The sequence below is a fragment of the Triturus cristatus genome, chromosome 4_1 (genome assembly GCF_964204655.1).
Source record: "Triturus cristatus chromosome 4_1, aTriCri1.1, whole genome shotgun sequence".
In the NCBI taxonomy this organism is placed as follows: Eukaryota; Metazoa; Chordata; class Amphibia; order Caudata; family Salamandridae; genus Triturus; species Triturus cristatus.
Window position 1 is genome coordinate 953860727 of NC_140585.1, and position 24934 is coordinate 953885660.

A 24934-nucleotide genomic window follows, 5' to 3' on the forward strand; every position below is an offset into this window, starting at 1 on the left:
ATCACCTTCAAGCTCCTCACCCATGCACACAAGGTACTCCACAACACTGGTCCAGCATACCTCAACAGACGACTCAGCTTCTACACCCCCAACCGCCAGCTCCGCTCCGCCGACCTCGCCCTCGCCACAGTCCCCCGCATCCGAAGAGCGAACTCTGGTGGCAGATTGTTCTCCCACCTCGCCGCCAAGACCTGGAACACCCTCCCCATCCTCCTATGGCAGAACCAGGACCTGCTAACCTTCAGAATACTCCTCAAGACCTGGCTATTCGAGCAGTAGCAGCACCCCCACCCTCCGCGCCTTGAGACCCTCACGGGTAAGTAGTGCACTTTACAAATGTTATGATTGATTGATTGATTGATTGTGCACTGTTCTTCTGCCAGTGTCATTACTGTGTTGTAACATCCACCAGTACTGTGCAATTATGAGCTAAATAAATCAGAACTGGAAATAACAGCAGATGAGGAATTATAGTGTTGGTATTCTGCAGGGTAGCCTCTTTTCAGAGGGGTTTAATGCACTCATTTACCATAGTAAATTTGTACAGGGACTTCTGTACGGGGAAGGGGTGGATAGGGGGATGAGGAGGATATGGGATGGAAGGGGACAATACTTCTGGCAGGGGGAAGCACTGCATCCCCTACCCTTACTTCAGAGAAAAAAAAGTCTGGCAGGGCCAGCTCCTGAGGACTGGCTGCTGTTTCAGCTAAAACACACCTAATTTTATCGCCCAGAATTTCTGGCCGGTAAAACTGGGCCCACTTTTCCCACATATGGGAAAACTGGGTGCAGAGACACCAGACAAGACATGATCAGGTGGAACCGAATTCCACAGAGAAACCCTACTCCACCCAACTTGTTATCAGGGCCTAGGTTTCATGATCGTCAGCCCCATGCAGTTGCTACGTAGCTACCTAACTTTCTAACTTTTTGTCACTTTGATATTGATGTAATCAACGGCTGGCAGATTACACGTCTCCAACCATTGTATGTATCATGCAATGAAGAATGCAGTCTTCCTAATCCTTGTATTGCCAGGGCACATTAATAAAAATGCTGGAACCTAAAAAGATGATTTAGGATGCATGGGGCTGAGCAGCTTTTTATGGGATTTTGTTTGCTTCTGAAACATTGTAATTCCTTGCATGATGGTCAGTGTTGTTGAGCATATAAATAAAGGGATCTGGGGTTCATTATTTTTGGATCCTTGACGCTTTGTGATATGTTTTGGTGAACTGTGGTGAAGAATAGGTGAAGATGATACATGAGATAGAGTAGTACGTTCTATAGCATGCAAGGATATTGGAAGTCATTGAAGAGTTTGTTGACCATATAGATGAATAAGGTCGAAGACAGAGTTCCTTTATAAAATCATGGAACTTTGAGTCAGAAGGTATTTTGGGCCACATATACAAAACCTAGCTTGAGGTGCTAACAGTCCGATTGGCAGAATTCCACTACTGAGACTGCAAAGAAGGTTTTTTAAATGTACAAAACCCAAATTGTGATTCGGTAACCTGTTATCGAATCACAATTTGGGTTTGCCAATTGGTTTTTGGAAGGAGCGTGTTTAGGGCGTCCGTTCCTAACACCGATTCACTATATTATGTATGAATGTGCGACCAAATTACGTTCACAAAACATTCATTTTTTTACCGACACCTCAGAGGCGGTGGTAACCATTTCCAAATGGGAAGAGGCCCCCATGGGACCTCCTTCCCCCAGGGCCGACTTTAGCACTGGTGGCGCCTGGTGCGACAATGTTTGTTGGCGCCCCCCACCCATGGTGGAATTGTGACCACCTCCACCATGGATAACCTTTTAACTGTGCCTCTCAAGGCTCCATAACCACTCTCTTTCAGCTGCATTTAATTAGTTATATAGCAATACTTATATCAGTGTAGGGTGTCAGAGCACTTTGCATCACACAAACATTACACAGAGACAATCTATCATACGTCATCTAAATCAGCAAGTAGGAAATGTTACATAAGACAGAGGACTACAAGGTGTAGGAGTGACATGTCATCCATACCGGTAGGCAGTATAGTTTAAGAGTGCTTGGTCTGGAGAAGCAAAACTCAGAATTGAAAACAGAACACCATAGTTAGGATTCTCTTTAATATTAAGAATCAATTTTTACCCGAATTAACCCTTTTTGCAACATTAATCTATGCTCTAATCTATTCTTTGCAGTGTACATGCAGTTTTTTGATGACAGTTAATAATTCACTGTTTTATGGTAGGATTTTAACTTATAAACTGCAAGTAACAAGGATCTCTCTCTTACAAACCCAGTATTCCACTGATCTATTTACATTATGTGCACTTTGAGATCTGCATGGTACACGTTCTTTGCAGCTAGCATATTAATCATCTGTGCTATTTTATGATCAGTCAAAACCTCAACTAGACAAAACTCCGATCTCTCTCCAGGAATCACCAGAGTTATCTTGACATTTTTATTGTTGCCTGGAAATTGCAGGGAGCAAGGAACTCAGCAGCAAGTGCTATTGAGACCAAAATAAACTTACAAACAGGCGCCCCCTGAAGTCAGCACCTGGTGCGATGGCAAAGGTCGCATCGCCCTAGAGTAGGCCCTGCCTTCCCCTTTGTGAATGGTGATACAAAAATGTTTTAAGTTCAGGCAGAGGTTTCACGGACCAGTGCTTACTCTTAAAAAATCAAACGTAAACTTTTAATTTTTTTCCTTTTTAAGAGGGAGAGGAGTTGGCCTATTGGCAAGGGCAGTCGACCTCTAAACTGGGGAACTGGATTTGAGTCTCAACAAGGACGCGCAACATCCTGTGATTCTGGGCAAATCACTTAAGGGCCTCATGTAGGTAGCCAAATACCGGTCGGTAACGGCCGAAATTCGGTAAAAAACCCGTTACCGACCGGTATTTAGATAGTTGAGATGTAGGAGGCCAAAAACCCATATTCGGTAAATATGAATCGGTAAATACCGATTCAAATTTACCGACTTCAAAAATACCGCTTCAAATTTACCGAATACATATTTTCCGAATCGGTAAATATGAAGTGGTAAATATGAAGTGGTAATACGGAAAAATGATATGTATGTAAATTCGGTAATTAAGAAATCCTTCAAAATCGGTAAATAAGAGTCGGTAATTAACACTGATAGAAAGCAGGTGGTAATTTTCAACAGTGCATTTAAGCAATCCCAAAATGCAACAGCATGGACAACATGGCCGCTCTGTATGTCATTGCAAGGCGGCTACGTCTACAGGCTGCAGGACTGAGGATATGGAGATGGGAGGAACGCATCTACAGACACCGCATCACACTCTTCCAACTGACTGACGCAGAGATACATGAAAGGTACAGGCTACACCCCCAAACCATCATGGACCTGATAAGGGACCTGCACCCACTCCTGGACCAGCCAACAAGAAGGGCGCATGCCATACCACCACATGTGCAGGTGCTCTGCAGCCTACACCTACTTGCATCTGGCAGTTACCAGGGGGTGATAGCTGCGGTGGGCGGTGTATCCCAGAGTTGCCTGTCCCGTTTCTTCAGGAAGTTCCTGGATGCCATGATGCAGAGAATGCACCACTACATCAGCTTTCCAAACACACAGGCTGAACTGCAGAAAACTAAAACTGACTTTTATCACATGGCACAGTTCCCCCATGTCATTGGCTGTATAGATGGCACACACATCCCAATCTGCCCACCAGCTGCCACTGAGCACATCTACAGAAACAGAATGTCCACCCACTCCATCAATGTGCAGGTAATCTGCGATGCAGGGAACATCATCACTGATATCGTTGCCAAATTCCCTGGGAGCACCCATGACTCCTACATCTTCCAGAACAGTGGGATCTACACACGACTGCTTGCGGGAGAATTTGGAGAAGGATACCTGCTAGGTAAGTAACAGTGACGCTACATAGTACTCAGTGCAAATCATAGTGTATTGAGGCATGTGACTGATGTCTCCCTTTTACTCACCTAGGGGACAGTGCATATGCCGTGCGGTCATTCATCCTCACTCCCTACCTACACCCATCAACCCAGAGTGAGAGACGATATAATGTGGCACACAAATCTACTCGCAATGTGGTGGAGCGCACGTTTGGACTACTGAAGAGCAGGTTTCGCTGCCTCCATAAGAGTGGAGGTGCACGCCAGTACACACCCATCCTCTGCTGCAAGATTATTGCCACTTGTGCAATGCTGCACAACCTTGCCACAAAGAGAGGCACAGAGGTCGAAATTACATATATTGAGGACAATGATGATGAGTCTGCACATGCAGAGGCCAACACAGCAGGAGTACAAACAGCAACAGATGGAAGAGTGAGACGGGCAGAGATCACATCCAACTATTTCTGAATGAGTAAGGGGACACAGCCTGTAGTTGGATGCCATAACGTAGTTTAATCAGGCAGCACTACGCCACAACACAAAGGAAATTGTATTCCAACAACAATGAAAAATAAAATTTTGTGAGTTAAGGGTTACTTCACCCAAATGTGTCATTGTTTCGCATGACGCATTAATGTTTGCGCCCACGCGCAGCAGTGCGGGATGGAATTAAGGGGGCGTCCTCACTGGCTGGGGTACCAGTGGCACCACGTTGACGCCTGTTGCTCCGACGAGTGTCTGGGACAGGGGGGGTTATGCTGCTCCTGCTGGTTGTGTCTTCTGTGTCGCCAGCATCCAAAGCGCCAGCTGCTGCAGACTGGCTGGTGAGCAGCACTTCTAGTGCACTTGTGACCCTAACCATCCCCCTGGACACATCTGTGCTGCACTGTGCAAGGCCCTCCTGCATCGCCACAGAGCGCCTGCAGATCAGCGATGTGGCAGTCGCCAGCCGGTTCACTGCCCTCGAGGTCTGATCCTTCCTCTGATGTCCCCTGCGCCGTGTGGCCCTGTCCTCATCGAACTTTGAGCACAGCAGCATGATGGATTGGGACATGTCCCGCATGCCCGCTGCCATATCAGCAATGCCCCCTGCCATGGTGGTAATGCCCTTTTCAATGTTTCCAAAGGTGTTGTTGAGGCCACGCATCTGTCGCTGTACGGACACCATTGCCCTTGCCTGGACGCGTTGTATTTTCACCATGGTGCCCTCAAGACCTGAGAACACTCCATGGCCCTGCCCAAGGGGAGGTGGACTCTGCGGCCGAGCCCTGCGGCGCCGTCTGCCAACTGTGTGTTCTCCCTCAGACTCGGAAGGCACACTGGCATGGGTTACATCCTGGGGTACAGTGGACGTTTCCGGGCCCCTCGACTCCTCGGATGATGAGTCGGTCACATCCAACCTGGCTGCAGGACGCCTCCTCAACCTGTGCAATGCAGGAGGTGAAGATGGTGGTGAAACCTGCAGAACTGGGGATGCTGGCAGGAGCGGCGATGCTGGCTGGGGTGGTGTAACTGCCTGTGGTGCCGTTCCCTGGGCGGAACTGGTGGTGGCCTTCTCTGTGCTGGGTGTGTGGTGTGCCCTCTCTCCCTTCTCATGGCCAGTTCTGTGCGCAGTAGTGCCTGTGGACAGAAAAGCAACAGCAGCTAAGTGTACCTGAAGCTTTTTCTTGATGACATGACAATACAATTTCTAGACAGTATCTCAATGTCCTCGTATCATGTTTGGCCTTTCAGGGACTACATCTCCCATGATGCATTGCAGGCATGCACTAATACCTGTACTGGAGTGGGATTCTCATGGCACATTTTGGGAGTTGGGATAGGGGTAGGGGGGGCACATTGCTGTGCAAGCGTCTTACCTTGTTTGGAGGTGCCTCTGGCGGAGCTGTCAGCGTCCCCAATCCCCACGATGCTTTCTGGCTCAATCGTTGTCTCCACTAGCTCCTCCAGTTCTGTCAGGGCTGGTGCTCTGTTGCGTCCACCTCCTGTCTGGCTGGCCTCTTTTTTTAATTCTGCCACCTTCCTCTTTGTGATGATGCAGATGTCATACCACCGCTTCTTCAGGACATCGATGTCCCGGGGGGTCACTCCCATGGCATTCACCTGTGCCTGGATTCCAAGCCAGATCTTTCATTTTTCTGACTCAGGCACTTGCTGTGACAGTTTCCCAAATAGTTTCTGGTGCTGCTTCACGACCTCCTCCACCAGAACTTGCAGCTCCTTTGGGCTGAATTTGAGCTTTCGCTTCCTCTCCCCTCCTTCCCTCTCTGTGTCCTGGCTGGCCATTCTTGCAGTCTCCAGGTCTGAATCTGGCAGTTGCTCTCTTCCTCTCCTCAGCACTCCCAGCCTCTCCAGAGTCTGCTAATTGTGTGCACCTGCCTGGGTGTGGCCACTCCCTGGTTGGGTGGGGTTGAGGTTGCACAGGATTGGCTGCTTGAAGTCATGTGTTTTTGAACTGCCGATTCGGTATTTACCGAATCGGTATTTACCGAATCGGAATATACCACGTCGGTATTTACCGATTCGGAAAATACCGCTTCGGTATTTACCGAATCGGAAAAAACCGCTTCGGTATTTACCGATTCGGTAAATTCCGATTCATGTTTACCGAATTTTACCGATTCGGTAATGTTTACCGATTGTTGACCTACATATAACTTACCGATTCTTAAATACCGATTCGGTAAAATTCGGTATTTAAGAATCGGTAAAAATAATTTACCTACATATGGCCCTTAATCTCCCTGTGCCTAACAAAAATGAATGTGTTCTTATGTAACGCAACTGGTGCTCATGTAAAGCGCTTTGATACCCGATACCTTCGGGTCAAGTTTGCACTATATAAAACTCCATAAAAAAGAAAAAGCATCTTGTTTGTCTTTAAGTTAAATAGGCTGCATTAAAAAAAAGGTTGCTTTATCAAAAAGCAATCACAACCTGGTGGTCTGCTGACCCCAGCAGGCCACCATTGGTGTGATGGACTTCAATTCCAAATGGGTTGCAAACTGCGACTTACCTCATTAATATTCATGAGGTAGGTCGACCCAGTAGGAATTGCTAAATTAAACTCAATGTGTTTCATACATTAGGAATAGCAATTTCCTAATTGTGATTCGTAGTTTGAGAAAATCGCAATAAGGCAATCACTATTCCTAAAATGTGTACATCTGGCCCTAAATTCCTTGTAATACATGATACCACCATTAACCTTCCACAAAAAGCATAAATCTTTGGTTTCTTGCTTCTTTTCATATGAAAGAACTACCATGGTTGCAAATGTGTACATTAAATGAGGAACTTTTAGCGTGATCCTAAACACATCAATATGCAATCATTCAGAATGTGTGGCAACTTGTAGAAAGATTCTGGATTTTGTGTGATGAATTCTAGGAGTTGTAAATAAGAACTGTGTACATGGTTCTTCTTGGCATTGTTCATTCAGCTGTTGTAAATATAGTCTGTGACTACATTTCACACTTTCTGCTGGCTGTAGGAGCAAGCACTGCAGTATCAAAACTTAACTATAATGCCTTACTGCAATAGAGAATCTATGTCATGTTTCTTTTACAGGCGACTAGAGATGCCACAATTAGACTGTAGTAAGAAAATTAGAGACTGCACACATAAATTGTAGACTTTAGAGTGCATCATGTAGATACTGAAGGGAAGAGTGTCCGAGAAATGAAATTCAGTATATAAATATTATTTACTTATTTAGTCACAAACAGCAAAGCATTTATACAACAAAAGTTGACTATAGCAAGGGAACTCAGAAACCTTAACCGTTTTGGGTGGTACATAGATGTGGGTTAAATATCGGGTTGATAAACAACAACTGAACAGTACATACATTTTATCATTTAAAATGTATAGAAATTGCAGTGATTAAAAAACAGATTAGTGTGTAGAAAAGGTAATTACGGTGAATCTTTTAAAGTGTTCTTTGAGGGAAGTCTTAAATGATGTACGTAGAGGCACTAGGTAAATTTCAGCTAGCAGAAAGCTCCTTTTTAGTGGTAAATTAAATGAACGCAGCCTAAATAAAACACCTCAGACATCACAAGAGCTAAGGCGGATGCCACTCTCGGTAAGTACGACTCTGAACCGTGCTCCGGGATGAAACAAGAGGAGCTATTTGTGGCTAAAAGCTAGCTGGTTTGGTGGTATTAATTACTGTGTGGTAGATGTTTCTCTGGAGTGATTGAAGAGAGTTCCTTTAGCGAAATTTAGGGGCATATCTACAAGGCCCTGCGGTAAATATCGCTAATCGCACTTAGCACGATTGAAGTTATCGCCGTCTATCGCTGGAGATTAACGCTGAGATAGCACGTTATCATCAACGGCTATCTCGAAAGCGATAAAATATCCAGCGATAGTAGCGAAATGCTGCAACATCGCTGGTAATCCAGCGATAACATGTCAGCGATAGGGTAGTCCTTGTTGATAAGCCGTGAGGGGTTTCAGCATGACAATCCACCCCCCATAGGGCAATATGGGTAAGTCAAAAATTAACCTGGCGTTAGAAACCAGCGTTAATTGGGTCTTTGCGCGACTTTCATAGTCGCAACGCGGGAATGGGGCATCCTTGTTGATAGGGCGAAGCCGTCATATCGATGTTCTGACATGTAGTGAATGTCAGGAATGCCTACCTTGCATCTCATTAGCGATGAGATGCAAGGCGTTAGTGAAATGTGCGATGACACACACTAAAGCCGGTTAGCATGCCCTTCCTAATACCGGGTTAGGATAATCGCCGCTTTACGGCCGAAAACGGCCGCTAAAGCGGCGATAATCGTCTTGATGATATGCCCCTGGAACTTTATCTAGTGGGGTAAAAGAATATAGGGAAAGACCTACTAGTAGAGAGCTACTTGAGTTAAGTTGGCCAACGGTAAATAAACAGCTAAATGTGTGGAACTGCTAATACCAGTATATCTTAAGGAGTAACAGAATTCATTAGAAAATGGCTGACGAGAAGTTTAAGTTGCTGCACATAATGTGACTGGAGCCATACATCATGAGGAGTGTGCAAAGCTCTGAGAAGGCATCCATCAGTCTGCTGGAGAGGGCTGGTGATGCTAAGCATCTCTGAATGTCATGGGTTTGTGGGACTAACGGGTGAAGGTGATCAGAAAATGTTCAAAAGCAAATCAAGTTGTAAATATTATTGCTCACAACATAGCGTTGGGACAGATGAGGATTAAGTCATTTTTTGTTATTTCTAGTCAGCATGGACGATATTGCAGTTAAAATGGAGTAGGAAGACAGTTTAAAACGTGCACTACCTTTAATGCTGTTGGAGCAGTGGATGACAATGTGTCACAATATCTAAAGGAGGAGCTCAGATTGTACACAACTACTTGACAGCATATATTGGTGGACAAATTCTTAAGGGAGAGACGGAATCTATGTAGAATATACCATTCAGCATTAGAACAACTTTCTTCCAGCTCTACAGAAAACTGCAGACAGTTATTTTCCCCACTGTTTTCCTAAAGAGCTCCTGGATGGGTTAGGCTATCTCAAGCACTCTGCAAAGGCTATCAGACTGGATTGCAGTATTTGTGGTCTTGCATCTCCTTACCTCAAGATTTTGGTTAGGCTTAAGGGAGACCTTCTGCGTAGCTGAATTTGAGCATACAACCCTTTTTCAGGTATTGGGAAAGCAGTTCCAGAGACCGGCCTTCACGGTTAGCAGTGGGGCTGTGTGATTTGTAGAATCATTTTGAGGAAACATTCGTAAATCGTTCAGTAATGTGTGCCAAAAACTCTAATGTAGAATCGCAAGACTACACGAAAAAATTAACCCTCGGCTACGAACTCCGCACCGCTGGCGGAGTTTGTGGATTTTTGCATACTCCGCGTTCCGTGGAGAGCGCGAAGTTCCTGCAAAACGTCCGACTCCGCAGCGGAGCGGAATTCGCCTCCGAACCCTCCCGCCTCCGACGCCCCTCAATAAATATGTACAGATAAGGTAAATAAAAATGCACATACCTTTATCGCGGCGTCTCCGGGCTGGCCTCCTCTTCCTCGCCGTAATCCCCTACGTCAGACGTACGTCATGGTAGGACTGCGCATGCGCAGTTCTACCATGACGTACGTCTGATGTTGGGTATTCTGCAGGCCCACGGCAAGGAGGAGGGCAGCCCGGAGACGCCGCGATACAGATAAGTGTACTTTTATTTACCTTAATTGTAATTTGTATATGATAAATGTGTATGGGGGCGGTGGGAGGCGCGGAGCAGAGCTCCACGGAGTTTTTACCCAACTCTGTAGAGCTCTGCCTAGAGCAACTCCGCCTGCTCCGCCCGGGCTTAGAAAAAAATACGTTTAAAAAATAAATAAACGGAAATGATAGTGACATTTTTAGGAAAACCTCATAATAGTATGACTGCTTTCTCTGATCAGAGGCATAACCAAAAAGGTGCAAAATAATTGTTTGGGCCTTTTCTGGGCAACGTGTATTTCTGAAGACCGGCATGATGTTAAAGGAGCCACGAAAGGTTCACAAGTGCCTCGATATTAATCCCATTTTGAACAATGTGGAAACTGTATTTTGAAAAGTTAATTCGAAGTAAATTGGAAGCGAGTCTCTGGGAATATCAAAACCGACGGCTAAAATTAATTTTCAGCGTGCATGTTGTTTAGACAGAGGAAGGAAACTTAAAGCTCTTTCATCATTTACAAACTCATTGTACAATTTATAAATCTGTAAAATGCATTTATGTGTATCTTCTGCACTTTACACAACTTTCCCAGTCCCAATAGGTTAGTGCAGTGCAAATGTATTATCCTCGTAGTAAGACACATAGTAATCACCGTATTCTGCAAGATGTACTCTTTTCTCACACACCTAAGGATTTGTCAACTACAAAAAGTGCAAAAGACAGACTGTCGCCTGCACCTTATTAATAATAAAAAACAGTGCTTCCTCTTCACACTCTGAAAATTGAAAGTATAAATTCCTTGCTGGAAGATTTTCAAGTGATAAATTAGGGATTTAGACTACCACAAAAACTACAAGTAGTTACTTCATACACATCAGTGTACGACTGACATTAAGACACTGAGATGTTAAGTTTGTGGCTTAGATCATAGCAAAGCACTAGCATTTTGAAGTAGCACCAACACAAACTGATAAAGAAACAGTGTGTGGGAACTAGATTTAAGAATCTACTTACCTTTTTGGAAAATAATTTCGGCTTCCAGATCAAACTCTTGAGAGGACGAGAGTCTGCACAGCTCTAATGCAGTTCCAAGCAAACTATGAGCGGACAGACAAAGCGAAGACAATTCCTCGGGTACTATTGCGCAAGGCGCTTCGTGTGCCAACGTGTTACCTGCAATGGATAATTTACAGGTGACTTTTAAGCGCTTGGGAACAGCGACAATGAGTAAAACTCACATTTAAAGTACCAACCACACTGAAGCAGCAGTACATCTAAAAGCTTCGTTATCAAAGTAGGAAGAAACATTTCAGATTTAAAAAATCTGCTGTACTAATCAGCCTCAACTTGCTCATAGAGCATCTCATTTAGAATGACAACACTTATAAGAAATGTATCTAAATGGAGCAAAGGTCTATATGTAAAAGGCATCTCCTATACAATAGCCACACCAATTGAGCTCTATCTTCTTTCCCCATCACAGTGAGTCGAGCTAAGAAAAAAATACAAGCATTATCACTGGTACTTCAACAAAAAATGTATACCTTTAACCGAACTTGAAAGCAATACTGTCATATTTTTCAAAAAAACTGTCAAGGTTCACAACACAGAATGAACGCTATAACCGTTAGCTGTAGTGACATATAGTGGGACTATTCTCTTAGTCAATAGTCTCTTTTACCTTGAAAATTAATGGGAACCTCAGACTGGGCCAGACAATTTAAAATAGGTGTCAGTAGTGCAAGGACCTGATTTACATTTGTGTGGTCACAATAATCCTCCTTCCTTACAAGCAATCCCAGGGAAAATACACTGGCAAAAGTACGAAGGAAGACATTATGCACTAGTTTATGCTCCTCACTTGTGCTTCCACCAGAAATGAGAGGAAGTTCTATTATAGCTTTAAATGCCGCCACAGCGAGCTACATTGGCCATTAATGGCCCGCTCCAGCGTTAAAGGGCAGAGCCTTTAACAGGGTTTGAAATCCTCTTGGCTTGGCTCCGAAGCGTTTGTTCACAGCTGTTGCTGTGAATGTTCTGCAGCTAACAGCCACGTGCACAGCCACGTGAAAGAGTGCTTAAGTCAGCCCCTGGCCCCTGGTCCTCTTTGGTTTGGCTGAACTGCTTTTGGTAGTTCAGCCAAGCCTGGCAGACTCAGGAGCTGAGCAGCATTCACCCCTCCTTCAATTGAAGCCCTAGTACCACTGAGCTACAGAAGGGAAGGGTGAAGGCTGTGTGGGTCCTCCTGCATGGCCTCTGCCTTTCTTTTTCCTCTGCCTAATTAATATATTTTCAAGAGGCAGGGAAAAGAGAAAAGCAGAGGCTGTGTCTTTGGACATTGAAATGTTGAGAGCAGTGGGCCTTTACCAGTTTGTAGGAAGCTGGCTATTTATGTAGTAGTGCCAATGTAAGGGGACACTGTGCAAAAAGTACAGGCAACCCTTAGTGATTTACAGTGCTTAAATTAATAATACCAAGTGCTCTATTTGTGGTAGTATGGTTAAGCAGCTTAGGCTTATCAGAGGGTAGTGATAAGTGTTTGTTCTACACGCAGTCAATTAATGAGACACTCACTCATAAAGACATTTGAGACCAATTTAGAAAAAAAACAGATTTTTATATAGAGTTAGTGTCATAAAGTGGGGTCAGGTCTATACAAGACAGACTCTATTTTCTGTTTTCTGTGTAGTGGTTTATTTTACAAACATCCATAGACAATCAATATTAACCAATATCTGCTTCTTTCTTTCTTTCTTCTTCCCAGTTAGCAGCGAGATTGGGACCACTGGATCTTTCTTCAGCCTTCAGAACACAATACAGAGGCCACAGGTAAGTGGACAAATTGTACGTATATTCAGTGGTTTGACTTTTCAAGGGATGGTTATGTTGGTGTGGGGTGTTCACAAGAGACCTACTTCCTGTCCCTTCACCATCACCCAGTGTGAGAGACTGGCCTGTTATGTGATGTCCACTAATTAAAGTGATACAAAAGGGGGTGGTGATGGACGGAGCATCAGAACCAATCAAACACTCACACCCAGTCAACAGATCTGGGTTTGATCCATCACCGTTCTTTAGCCCACTCTGCCACCCCAGTTCAGACCTGGCCATATGCAAATCAGTCTGACCCTGTGCCTCATGGGAACAGTCCAGCCCGAACTGCCAAGCCATGCCTTCCCTGGACCGGAAACAAGCTTCCTAGGACCGGTTTCTGGCATTTCAGCCGTCTTCAGCCAGGCTTGCTTGAATCCAGTGGCAAAGTGAGCAAGGGACTCACGTCTGAGCATACCCTGCCAACTTATGGCGAACAAAGCGGTACAAAAGGGGGTGGTGATGGACGGAGGGTTGGCAGGGTATGCTCAGACGTGAGTCCCTTGCTCACTTTGCCACCGGTTTCCATTGATACAAAGGAACACATATGGGGGGGTCGCAATCCACGAAACCTAGAGCTATCCTTATATATATTGGAAACTGTTTAGCTAGGCAAGATATAATGAATAAGGCAAGACCAGAGGCTAGGCGTAGCTTTGAGGTGGCCACATTCTTTGCAAGACCAGATTTTTGTCATGCCACGGTGGAGAGGATGTGGCGCCTTAGGCAACTGATAGCTCCTGTACAGAGCCTAGGCCATGAAGCATACCTACTCTACCCAGCGAGGCTCAAGATTATTGTTAAGGGATGCGTAAAGATGTTTACTTCTGAGATAAAAGCGCAGCAATACATCGACGAACTTAAGGGGCAGAAGGTTGGATAGGTGATTTTTGGATACAGTAGGCTTAGTTAGGAATTATAGGGGTTTTATCCCTTTTAGCCAGTACCTCCTCCTCTTCATACAATGATTCTTGTTTCCCATTTAGGCTGATTACTTTTTCGTTTTGTTAGGGGGGGAGTGGGAGGGAGAAGGCAGGTTAACAACTGGCTTTCAATGAGGGGGGGGTGGGACGCGACTGCTGCTTTCAAAAGCTGCCACACATAGGTCACGGCTGACCTATTTGCCTGTAGATGGGGGTGGGGGGGAGGGCGGGAGCCCGGGTGGAGGGGGAGGTCAAGGGGGGAGATGGGGGAAGGGGGGGGGAGTGGTTGTATATGTAAGTTATGCACTTTTCACAGCATGTACGGTACTGCATACTCTTTATTGCTTTTTGGTGTTCACTCTAGTTACTCTAAAGATCTGGTTTTTCTAAGTGGTTGTACATTTGACGTGTTTTAATGTCGTGCAGAATTGCATCAATTAACATTTGTGGGCTGAACGATGTCAACAAAAGAATGAGAACTGCTGCAATACTTAAAACACTACGGATAGATATTCTGTGTCTCCAAGAAACGCATATTGAGGGGGTAAGGGATATCTCTTGGAACAACTGGGATTTCATTTGCTGGCTTATTCTAAGCAAAGGACAAGGACAAGGGGAGTGGCAATCTTAGCCAAGAGTAGGGAGGCTGTTGTAAATAGAAAAAAAGAGGATCAATGGGGGCGATGGGTGGTGGTGGAAATAACATATAAGGGAGTGAAGTGCACTTTGGTTACAATATATGGTTCTACCGAGGATGATCCGGAGGTCTTTCAATTTCTAGACACTGAGCTGGCTCACTGGCCAGAACCCATAATATGTTGTGGGGATTTTAATATACACGACCCACTTAGCTCTTTTACGCAAGAAGGGGGGGCAATACACTGGTAGAAAGAAGTAAATGTACAGGGCTCTGGCTGCAATGGTACACCACAACTCTCTGATTGATCCGTGGGTTAAATTGTACCCTCACAAGGAAGGTAGCACCTTTTTCTCTGCACCGCATAAGGTTTTGGTTAGGCTTGACTATTTTCTAATCTCTAGTTCTCTCGCTGCGAGATTTTTTATGGAAAAGCATCCTAGAATTATCTCAGACCATAATCCCCTGATTCTAGCAGTGAATATAGGGCAGTCACAAAGACAGGTTTCACAGTGGACCTTCGAGAGAGCAGTATTTAAAGATGAGGGATATAGAGAACATATGAACATGTGGATCAAGAGTTTTTGGGTAATGAACAGAGGGACAGCATCCCCAGGAATGGTATGGGACGCGTTTAAAGCTGGGATTAGGGGGGAGACCCTCAGCTATACTGGCCATAAACGTAAGGGGGACAAGGTTAGATTGGATGGCCTGACTAAAGAACTCTGTAAGGCGGAAAATGAGTTGGTTCAAGGAGTTCAACTACATCTACCTCTGGAGGACGAGCTGCTCAAAATTATGTTGATCAAAACTGAAATCATTGAGAACATTGCTACGAAAGCAGCAGTTAGTTACCTAATAAGAAAAGAGAATGCATATGAACTAAGTGAGAGAGTGGGGCACATATTAGCCGTCCGTACAAGACAGAATGTATCCGCGGCGGATATCAAGGAGGTTACAGATGGACAGGGTAATTTGATCTCAGACCCCGACGCCATAAGAGAAGTCTTTAGACAGTTTCATTCTGATCTGTACTCCAGGGAGGGTGAAAACCAGGGATTTGATGTTGCAGGGTACACTAGTAACTTACTGCCACCGAAACTTCCGCAGGAAGAGAAAGCAGCCTTAGATTTACCAATTCAGCTGGAAGAAGTCACAACAGCTTTGAATAGTCTTCCCTCAGGCAAAGCAGCCGGCCCTGACCAGATCCCACTCGAATTCTATAAGGTGTTTCAAGATATACTTGTGCAAGATCTTTTTGATATTTTGAGCCGAGCACAGACTCTTGGGGGGGAGCAGACATCATAATAATTTTGAAGAAAGGAAAGTACCCGTTACTTCCCGGGTCTTATAGACCTATCACGTTAATGAACGCAGATGTCAAGATATTTTCTAAAATCTTAGCTAAAAGATTGGGTAGAGTCATTGAGAGCATGGTTAGCCCAACGCAGCATGGTTTTATTCCTGGAAAAAGCACTACCCAGCATATTAGGCGGTTAGTCACACTATTTGATGCAACAGAGGTCCTGGGAGACCCTATGGCAGCCTTATTCTTAGACGCGGAGAAGGCGTTTGATAGGGTTTCCTGGGATTACCTTTGGGCAATTATGAGATGGTATGACATAGGGGAGGGATATATAAAAGCCATTCAGACACTATATAGAGATCATATGGCTAGGATAAGGGTCAACAGAGGGTATTCTCCAACAGTCAAGATAAGCAGAGGGACTAGACAGGGGTGTCCGTCATCTCCCTTGGTATTTGCCCTTTTTATGGACCCATTCTTACGTAACCTGGAGGCCAACGATAAGATACCTGCAGTAGTGATTAATGACAGAGTGTGTAAAACCTTGGCCTATGCGGACGCTGTAGCCATTATAATGTCTAATCCATCGAAGGCCATCAGGGAGGTGGAACATGAAGCCTTCCGCTTTGGGCAGCTCTCAGGGTATAAACTTAACAGCACTAAGACACAGATTGTTAAAAATGGGTATACACACTGTAATGATAATCGAGTTGTTAGGTCGGCAGTATATCTCGGCGTTGAGCTTTCTGCAGAGGTGGAAAATGTGGTGGAGCAGAATATGACCCCTCTCATGGCAACGGTACGACTAGATTTGGAACGATTGAACAATCTTCATTTATCTTTGGTTGGGTGTACCAATATAATTAAAATGGTAATTTTGCCGAAATTTCTTTATCTTTTTAGATCTATTCCCTTGTATTTTGAGGCTAGGTGGTTCCATGCACTAGAGTTAATTTTGAATAGATTTATATGGGCTCAGGGGAAAACACGGAGGGCTTATAAATTTATTTCTCTTTCCAGAGAAAGGGGGGGTGGTGTGCACCGGATTTTAGATTGTATTATTGGGCCGCGGCACTACAATATATGCAGGGTTTAGTTGGGGGGGGGGGTCATGACCGCAGGGTCACTAATAGCTCCACGGATGTATATGCAGTGGTTTTTGGTGAAGAAGCTGAAAACTGTCTCCTGAGTTGTACCGACTTTTCATATTACAAGAGGACAAGGTTTTAGTGCGGTTATCAAGATCTGGACTGCATTCATGAAAAAATTGGAATAGGTAGATTCAATAGATATACCCGATTATATCGGAATAGGTCATTCCCGGAATTGATTTTTGCGGATAATGTTATGGCAGAATGGGCGAGCAAAGGGATAGGGCAGATAGGGGACCTGTTGGATCAAGAGGGAGTAGTGCAGTTTGCGGATCTAACCACTAACGTCCAGAAGTTTTTTTAAATATCTTCAAATTAGGAGTTTTTTGAACACTAAGAAAGGGGGGCCTGCCGGATTTGGGAATAATGCAATACTGGATAAAATAAGCAAGGGGGGGGATTGTACAATACGTAGTTTTTATGCAGTATTAGCAGAAGCAAAACCAGATGATATCTCCAAATATGACGCTAAATGGATGGGGAAGTTATCCATTGAATCGGGATTGTTTCAGGAATCATTGGTCCTTGGACATACAGTCCTCTGTTCAGCTCCACTGCAGGCCCAGCACTACAAAACAATATATGCTTTGTACTATACTCCTGCTAGAATTGCACAGTGGGGGGGCACCAAGGGGACTAGTTGCCCAAGATGCAACTCTTTAGGAGCAGATATTACTCATATATTTGCATCTTGCCCTCAGCTATATACATTAAGTCGGGATTTGGAAATGTTCTTAGCTACATATTTAGGTATCCAAGTCTCGCTTACACCGACTTTGGTTCTGCTAGGGGTTAGCCCAGACCGGGGGGTCCCACATCGTGAATTCCTGTTTATAGCAATGGCAGTGTATAGATTAATTATTGCCAGGGCTTGGTTGGATACAAGACCCCCTGTCATGCACCAATGGCTGGCAAGCTTACTGTCCGCCTACAATTTGGAAAAAGCAATCTATGCACGTAAAGGCAAAAAGAAGAGGCAACTTGGGTTGAAAATTTGGGAGCCTATAAGGAAATGGAAGGAGGAAATGGTGTCATTTTAAGGACTTTTATCTTATACACTTGAGCTTTTTCTCTGTTCCATCTGTATATATATTCATTCTATCTTTTTTAATGTTCCTTCAGGTTATGAAGTGATGATCAAACAATATCAATGATGTATGATTATTTTGTTATAAAGTAACGTCAATATTAATTGAGCTAATATTGTATATAGGTCTATTTCATTGCAAAGTACTTGATAATGCTGTGATAATGATGCATTAATGATGGAAGATAAGTAAAACTTTTAAAACTAATAAAATTTTTTTTAAAAAATATATATATATGTATTTATTATATAACACTATCTAGTATGTTACAGTCTTTCCTACATGGAGATTGACACAAAGCCCACAATACTTAAGCAAAGAAATGACAGTATATAGCACTAATACACAGTGGGCCCCAGGGGGGACCAAACCATATACTAAGAAAGTGGTATAAGAACCATGACTTGAGTCAGGACGGTGTTGAGAGGACGTAGAATCGCTGGGACCTCAAGGAACCACCTAAGGTGAGTAGATGGGGACCCTACGGAGGACGGGTGCAGTGTGGGAACACGACTGCGTGCTCCGTACAACTCTATGTGAAAGTAGCGGTTGGAGTTTTAGAGATTAAGGGCCCTTCCCAGTGGACTAGGAAGAAACCCCGTGGAAGACAGAAGGTTGGAGAGCCACCCCACCCCTGGATACCAAAGTACCCAAGTTACCTAACCCAGGGAAGCTGGGTGCATAGGTGTGAAGTGGCGTCAAAAACCGCCGTCAAACCCAATGGAGGACTTTGAAGAAGAGCCGCTGATGAAAGGGAGAAGAATGTCAGTTGGAATCCAAACATGGGTTCTTGTTGAGGAATACCTTAAAGCAGAGGGGACAGAGTCTGGGTCACTTGGGAGCGTCCAAGGGCTCGGTAGGTGACTGCCCACCGAAGTCGGGTGCTCCAGGATAATTGGCGGTGCTCTTGACTCTGCAGCTGCGGGGACCAGGCGATGTTGAGGATGACCAGGAGCCAGCTGCGAGCTGTCCCACAAAGGATAACGAGTGCTGAGGGGTCGGTGTCAGGCGGAAGCACCAACAAGCCTTGGCAACAGAAACCTATGCAGGAAGTCAAGAAAATGTACGGTCCGGACCAGCAAGGTCCAGGAGACTCACCCCACACAGGGGAGTCAGAGCAAGCCCAGAGCAAACAGGGGAACCCAAGACAAGCAAAGTTTACCCTCAAAGGGACCCACAGGCCAGAGGCACAGGAGTTACGAGAGGACCTCGAGCAGCTTCACAAAACAGCAAGCCACGGAGCACTTGGTGCGAGGTGGATGAAGATTTTTGTGGAGAAATTCGCAAGTGGTGAGGGCTACTCTAAGCCCAATGCACTTGTCAAGGAATTGCCAATAAGCACATGCACTTGAAAAACATGCGGTGCACAGGGGTTCGGGTATTGCAGCCCCCATGAGGGATACTGGCCTCAAACTTGGTGAGAAGGCAGCTCAGGCCTTGAGGGACATAGAAACTCACCTTCTGTGTTGCTGGACTCTGTGGAGTCCGTAGGAGTTTGGAATCAGCTGACCAGTCAGGAGTGTTGCAGTGCCTGCGAATGCAGGGGAGTGACTCCAAGGGGTATTATCTTCAGTTGTCTTTGAGGCTCCACAGGTCCTACATGGATCCTGTATGGTTCTCAGGCATATGATTCAGCAGATTGAGAGGGAGATGGAGTCAGGCCCAAACGAAGTCCAGCAATGTTCAGAGTGCCCAGATGGTCGAAGTGCAGTGGCTTCAGGTCAGACTCTTGTCCACAACGAACCTAAGAACCTACAGCCAGGTAAGCCATTAGGTACCCACGGGAGAGTGTTGGAAAGATTCAGGGGACCCTCCCAGGGGAGGGTCTGGACAGGGGGGAGGTTACTCCCATGTCCTTTGTCCAGTTTCGCACCAGAGTGGGAGCCAACAGCTCCCAGGACTGGTTTGAACTGAACTATGCACAGGGACACTAAATGTGCCCCTCATGCAGACTTTCAGTCGCTGGCAAGGGCAGCGACCCAGCCCTAATACACTAAATCCATTCTGGGAGGTGGTCACACCTCCCTGTGACAGGATGCCTATTGTTCTGCCTTTCCCTGCTCGAGCTTGGCTCAGCAGCAGGTGGGCAGAAATGTGTCTCTGGTCGGCAGCAACCATTTTGCGCTGTCCGTACTTAGAAGGCTGGGAACACCAGGGAGCCCACAAAGCTCGCTTCTGAGGGGTGGAATCAAACCTCCGGTGTCGGGTATGATTCTAACATGTTTGGCATCAAACACGCTAGTGTTTGTTTCAGCCATTTTAGAGTTGGTCATCACGCGGTCTTGTAATGCCCCTCTTTATATTGTATATGGCTGCTTCACTGACAACCCGGGAGAATAGTCTCCGTAGACTGCAGGGGTGTCCTGCTCATGCAGGGGCACCCTCTCATTTAGAACCAAGCACCCTGCCTTCAGGACTGTAAAGGCCTGCTATAGGGGTGACTTATAGGTTTTAAGTGCAGTGATCCTTAGATATAGTAAACCTATATCTTAAGTGGTGCGTGCACCAACTTACACAGGCTGCAATGGCAGGCTTGTAGTTCCATTTTGTATGTCCTCTCATGAGTGGGCTTTAACATGCTTCAGCCCATGGGAGGCCTCTGGGGTACCTATGCCCTGGGTACATGGGTACCATATACTAGGGACTGACAAGGGTACCCCAGTACCCAATCTAGAGTGTACCCAAGTACAGAACATAACAGTTTAGGGATAAAGCAGATAGACGGGGATCCTGATTAGCAGGATCCCAGGCAAACTAGTCAAACACAGTGTTACATCAAGTAAAAAGTGGGGGGTAACCATAAGAAGCAGATCCTACTTTCCTACACCCAGTGATAAGGTGTTCAAGAAGTGGGGGATTCTTATAATAAGGAAAACAAGATAGCAATGCACATCACAATTGAAAAGAACTTAAGAATACCTTCTGGGTTTATTTGGTTACTCTTTCCTCAGGAACCCGTTTATTGACTTCACAGTAATACCTCTTTTTAGTAACATAAACATAAAAATAAAATCAGCAAATCAGCACATAGTTCTTTCCCCCACACTGTGGTGACTTGGAGGAATGTCTAAGTGATGAGGGTTGTTAAAAAAATCCGGAATATTTTATATACTTTTAAGAAGAAAGCAAAAAAAAGAAAAACATCTCCCCAGCAACTAGGACTATTTGCAAACTCTTCCTAAAGGAGTCCTCCCTCCCCACATCTTCCGTGCCTCCACAGGAGTTGTGATCGTATCTGGTTGAGCCACGCCCCTCCTGGAGCAAGGTGAGGTACAGCGTATGTCCGGTGGCCTCCTCTCTCTCCTTCAGTGCCTATATCTCGTCAGTCTTCTCACACAATGGTTTTCTTGGGGACCCAGACATTCAGCTTCTTCACCTCAAGAGTGACTTGCGGATCTCTTCCCTCCATTAAGAGTTTGCTTTTCTCTCTCCTCCCCGACTCTTCTCCGTCTTCTTGTTTTGTCTCCTTCTTTCCAACTCCGGGGTTGGCATCTGAGACTGGTGAGGACTTGAAGGGGCCGTGTCCCTTATCATCTATGGTAGTTGTTTCCCACTTCCTTTTTGCATCTTCAGAGGCGGCATTTCCTACTTGACCTTGAACAGTGGTCTGCTGGTGAAAAACAAGGGATTAATAGTTCCGCAGGATTCTGCCCATCCATTACCATGGTAGGTCATCCTCCGATTTTTAGGGAAATTTACATAATCCCTACACTTGTAACAGTTACTCACTAAGATCATCAGAATCAGGTAAGTACTTTTGGAGATAGGATATTTCCACTAAAGCCCAAAAAATAGTCAAACGTTGTTTGAGGTATAAGCCTCGAAAGGCAGTAATGTTATCCTATGGGAAAACATACACTGCATAAATTTACTCACAAGCGTATCTGGAGGGCGTCTTTTGAGATTTCAGTTTCTTAGGAGCCAAGGTCCAAGAAACCACAAGCAGTTCGTTTTTACCTGCCCTGGTGAGGCCATGTGCAGAGGTGCCGGTCTTGTTGGTAAATATGAGCGCTACGCAGTAAAGTCAATGGAAGGGTACCTGTATAAGAGAGGCTGCAAGTGGGGTCTTGGGGACACGTTTGGTAGAACCTAAAGTGGAGCTCGGCTCTTGAGGGTCTTTGCGGCAAGGATACTGTTACAAAGAAGAAAGAGTCATCAGGCATGAGGTAAGGACAACTCTGTTTATTCCAGTCATCCGCTCTCCTCGCACTAGAACCTTAGGTTGCCAACATTCTACTGTCACCTCTCCAGTCGGCCATACCAACATAGGCCTTAGGAGAGGGGTGGTGGACCATACCATAGTATCTGAAATACTGAGATTACAACACATCTCCTTATATAGGGGAAACAAGGTCTTTTGCATTAGAACACATACGCTATATTACGAACACCCTTTCTTTTAAGGTTAGGGGAAACCAGACATTTTGCATTAGAACAATTAAGCCATATTACGAACACCATTTTCTTTTAAGGTTAGGAAGCGGCCGCTACTCTGTCCTTACTCCACGTTTGCCCATTGTCTAGGCGAACCACATTCTTTCCATCTTTCTCTACCTTTTGATGAATATGGTACTTGCTCAAACCCGGTTGTACATGTGTTGGCTTTTTGACCTCCACAGTGGAGCCGACCTTGAACTCTCGTGGTCTGACCCCATGCGTCTGGTCGTACCAACCTTTGTATTTCCTTTGATGTTGAGATCTCAACTCTCTACTCACCCCCGGAACTTGCACCACTTTGATCCCACCCCTCAACCAGTATGGGTTCATTTTGGTGCAGGGTTCTCTTCCTCTTAAGCACACAAACGGTGACACTCCCGTGATGAGATTGGGTGTGGTGTGGTATGCCCATATGAACTCTCTCAATGAATCTTCAACCTTGAACCCACTGGAAATGGCCAATTGAATGTGTTCTTTAATCCATCTGTTAGTCCTTTCCACCAACCCATTGGCTCTTGGACAATAGAGTGCAGTTTTCTCATGTTTTATGTTAAGCTCTGCCAAAAACGTATTCATGGCCTCCGAGGTAAACTGCACCCCATTGTCGGTAACCAAAGTTGCCGGAATACCTTCATACGCAAAAATATTCTTCAAAAATGATATAAGGTTGTTTGTGGTGGTTTGCGGAGTAAACTTAAAATTTACCCAATGGGAAGTGTAATCCACTAGAACAAACATGAATCTCTTTTGGGACCCTAGGACATCCATGGGCCCTATGATCTCAACTGCTAACTTGGTCCAAGGAACCTCCGGAACCTCTACAGGAGACAAAGGAGCTTTGCGTGTGATTTTACTTTTGTCGCTATTGGCACAGCTATTGCATTCCTTTACTTTGTGCTCAATCATAGAGTCCATCTTCGGGAACCAGAAATAGTTTCTGACTTTGTTCTTAGTGAGGCTCCTACCAATGTGTCCCTCATGGGCCAGCTCAATTATCTTGTCCCTCAAATTACTGGGAGGAACTGCTCTGTCCCCTCGATGTATCACATCTGACACCAATGACAGTTCATACCTCACTTCCCAATAGTCTTTTACTTCCTCCGGAAGTTGTGAACGGTTCTCTGCCCACCCATTGAGGATGAACTGTCTGAGGACGCTCATCTCCTTGTCCTCCTTCACACCTACGTCCCATTCTTCCTTTGTCAAGGACGAGAGATGCAAAGATAAAATGGGTGTGTCTAACTGTACCTCTCTGGAAAACTCTGGTAGTGGTGACCTGGATAGGTAATCAGCGATTACATTCTCTGGACCAGGCAGGTACTCCAACTTGAAACAATAATTTTGTAGGCCTAGAACCCACTTAGAAATGCGTGGAGAATTGTTCTGTACACTTTTCGGGGAGAACATAAAAGTCAAAGGCTTGTGGTCCGTGTGTATGACAAATTGTATCCCCCACAAGAAAAACTTAAAATGGTTCACCGCCCAGAAGCAGGCCAACGCCTCCCTTTCGATGACCGAATAGTTCTTTTCCGCCGAGTTGAGGGATCTCGACGCAAACACTATAATGGTATCTTGGCCCTGGCTCTTTTGGGATAACATCGCACCCAGACCTTTGTTGGATGCATCCGTGGTGAGAAAGGTTTTCTTTAGTGGGTCAAATGATCCTAACGCAGGTGACTCTATGATGCGCTCCTTTATTAACTCCACTGCCCTGCTGTGCCTTTCCTCCCAAACAAATTCTTTCTCTTTTTTTAACAGTTCACGCAACTCATCACACAGGTCAGCAAAATTCTTTACATACTTCGACATGTACTCGACTAAACCCAGAAATGATTTCAACTCCTCTTTGCTAGTAGGATTCTGAGACTCCCTGACGGCCTGAATCAAACTGTATTTAGGTTTAAAACCCTCTTTAGATATAGTGTGACCTAAGTAATCCACAGAGGTCACTTTGATTTTGCATTTGTCGAGTTTAACAGTTAATCCGGCACTGGACAACCTTTGGCACACTGTGTTTAAAATTGTATCATGCTCATCTTCCGTTTCCCCATACATCAAAATGTCGTCCTGGAAACAGAGGGTGTTTTTCACGCCATTCAACACTTGCTGCATAATTTTTTGAAAAATCGAGGCCGCAGATGCAAGCCCAAATGGCATCCTCACAAACATGTAGGCCCCAAACGGCGAGGAAAATGCCGTAAGTGGTCTCGAATCCTGGTGTAACTCGACCTGGTGGTAAGCCATGGACAAATCAATGACTGAAAAGAAACATCCTTTGCCCATAGTGCTCAGCATCTCGTTTATATTAGGTAGGGGAAACCTCTCTACCCAGATGTTATCGTTGAGGCTGCGTAAGTCCACACAAACCCTGATACCCTTGCCATCAGCTTTCAAAGCTAGGACCAGAGGGGCCAACCATTCCGACGCCTCAATAGGTTGAATTACGCCCAAATC

At 45.1% G+C, this 24934-nt stretch overlaps 1 protein-coding gene across 1 annotated transcript in view; it reads right to left on the bottom strand.

Annotated features, from left to right (window-relative positions):
- The window catches only part of CFAP54 (cilia and flagella associated protein 54), a 2172274-nt gene that overhangs the window by 397626 nt on the left and 1749714 nt on the right, over positions 1–24934 (bottom strand). The window contains exon 58 of the mRNA XM_085653834.1: positions 11082–11240. Within this exon, the coding sequence (XP_085509960.1) occupies positions 11082–11240 (159 nt within the window). The remainder of the gene's footprint in view (positions 1–11081; positions 11241–24934) is intronic.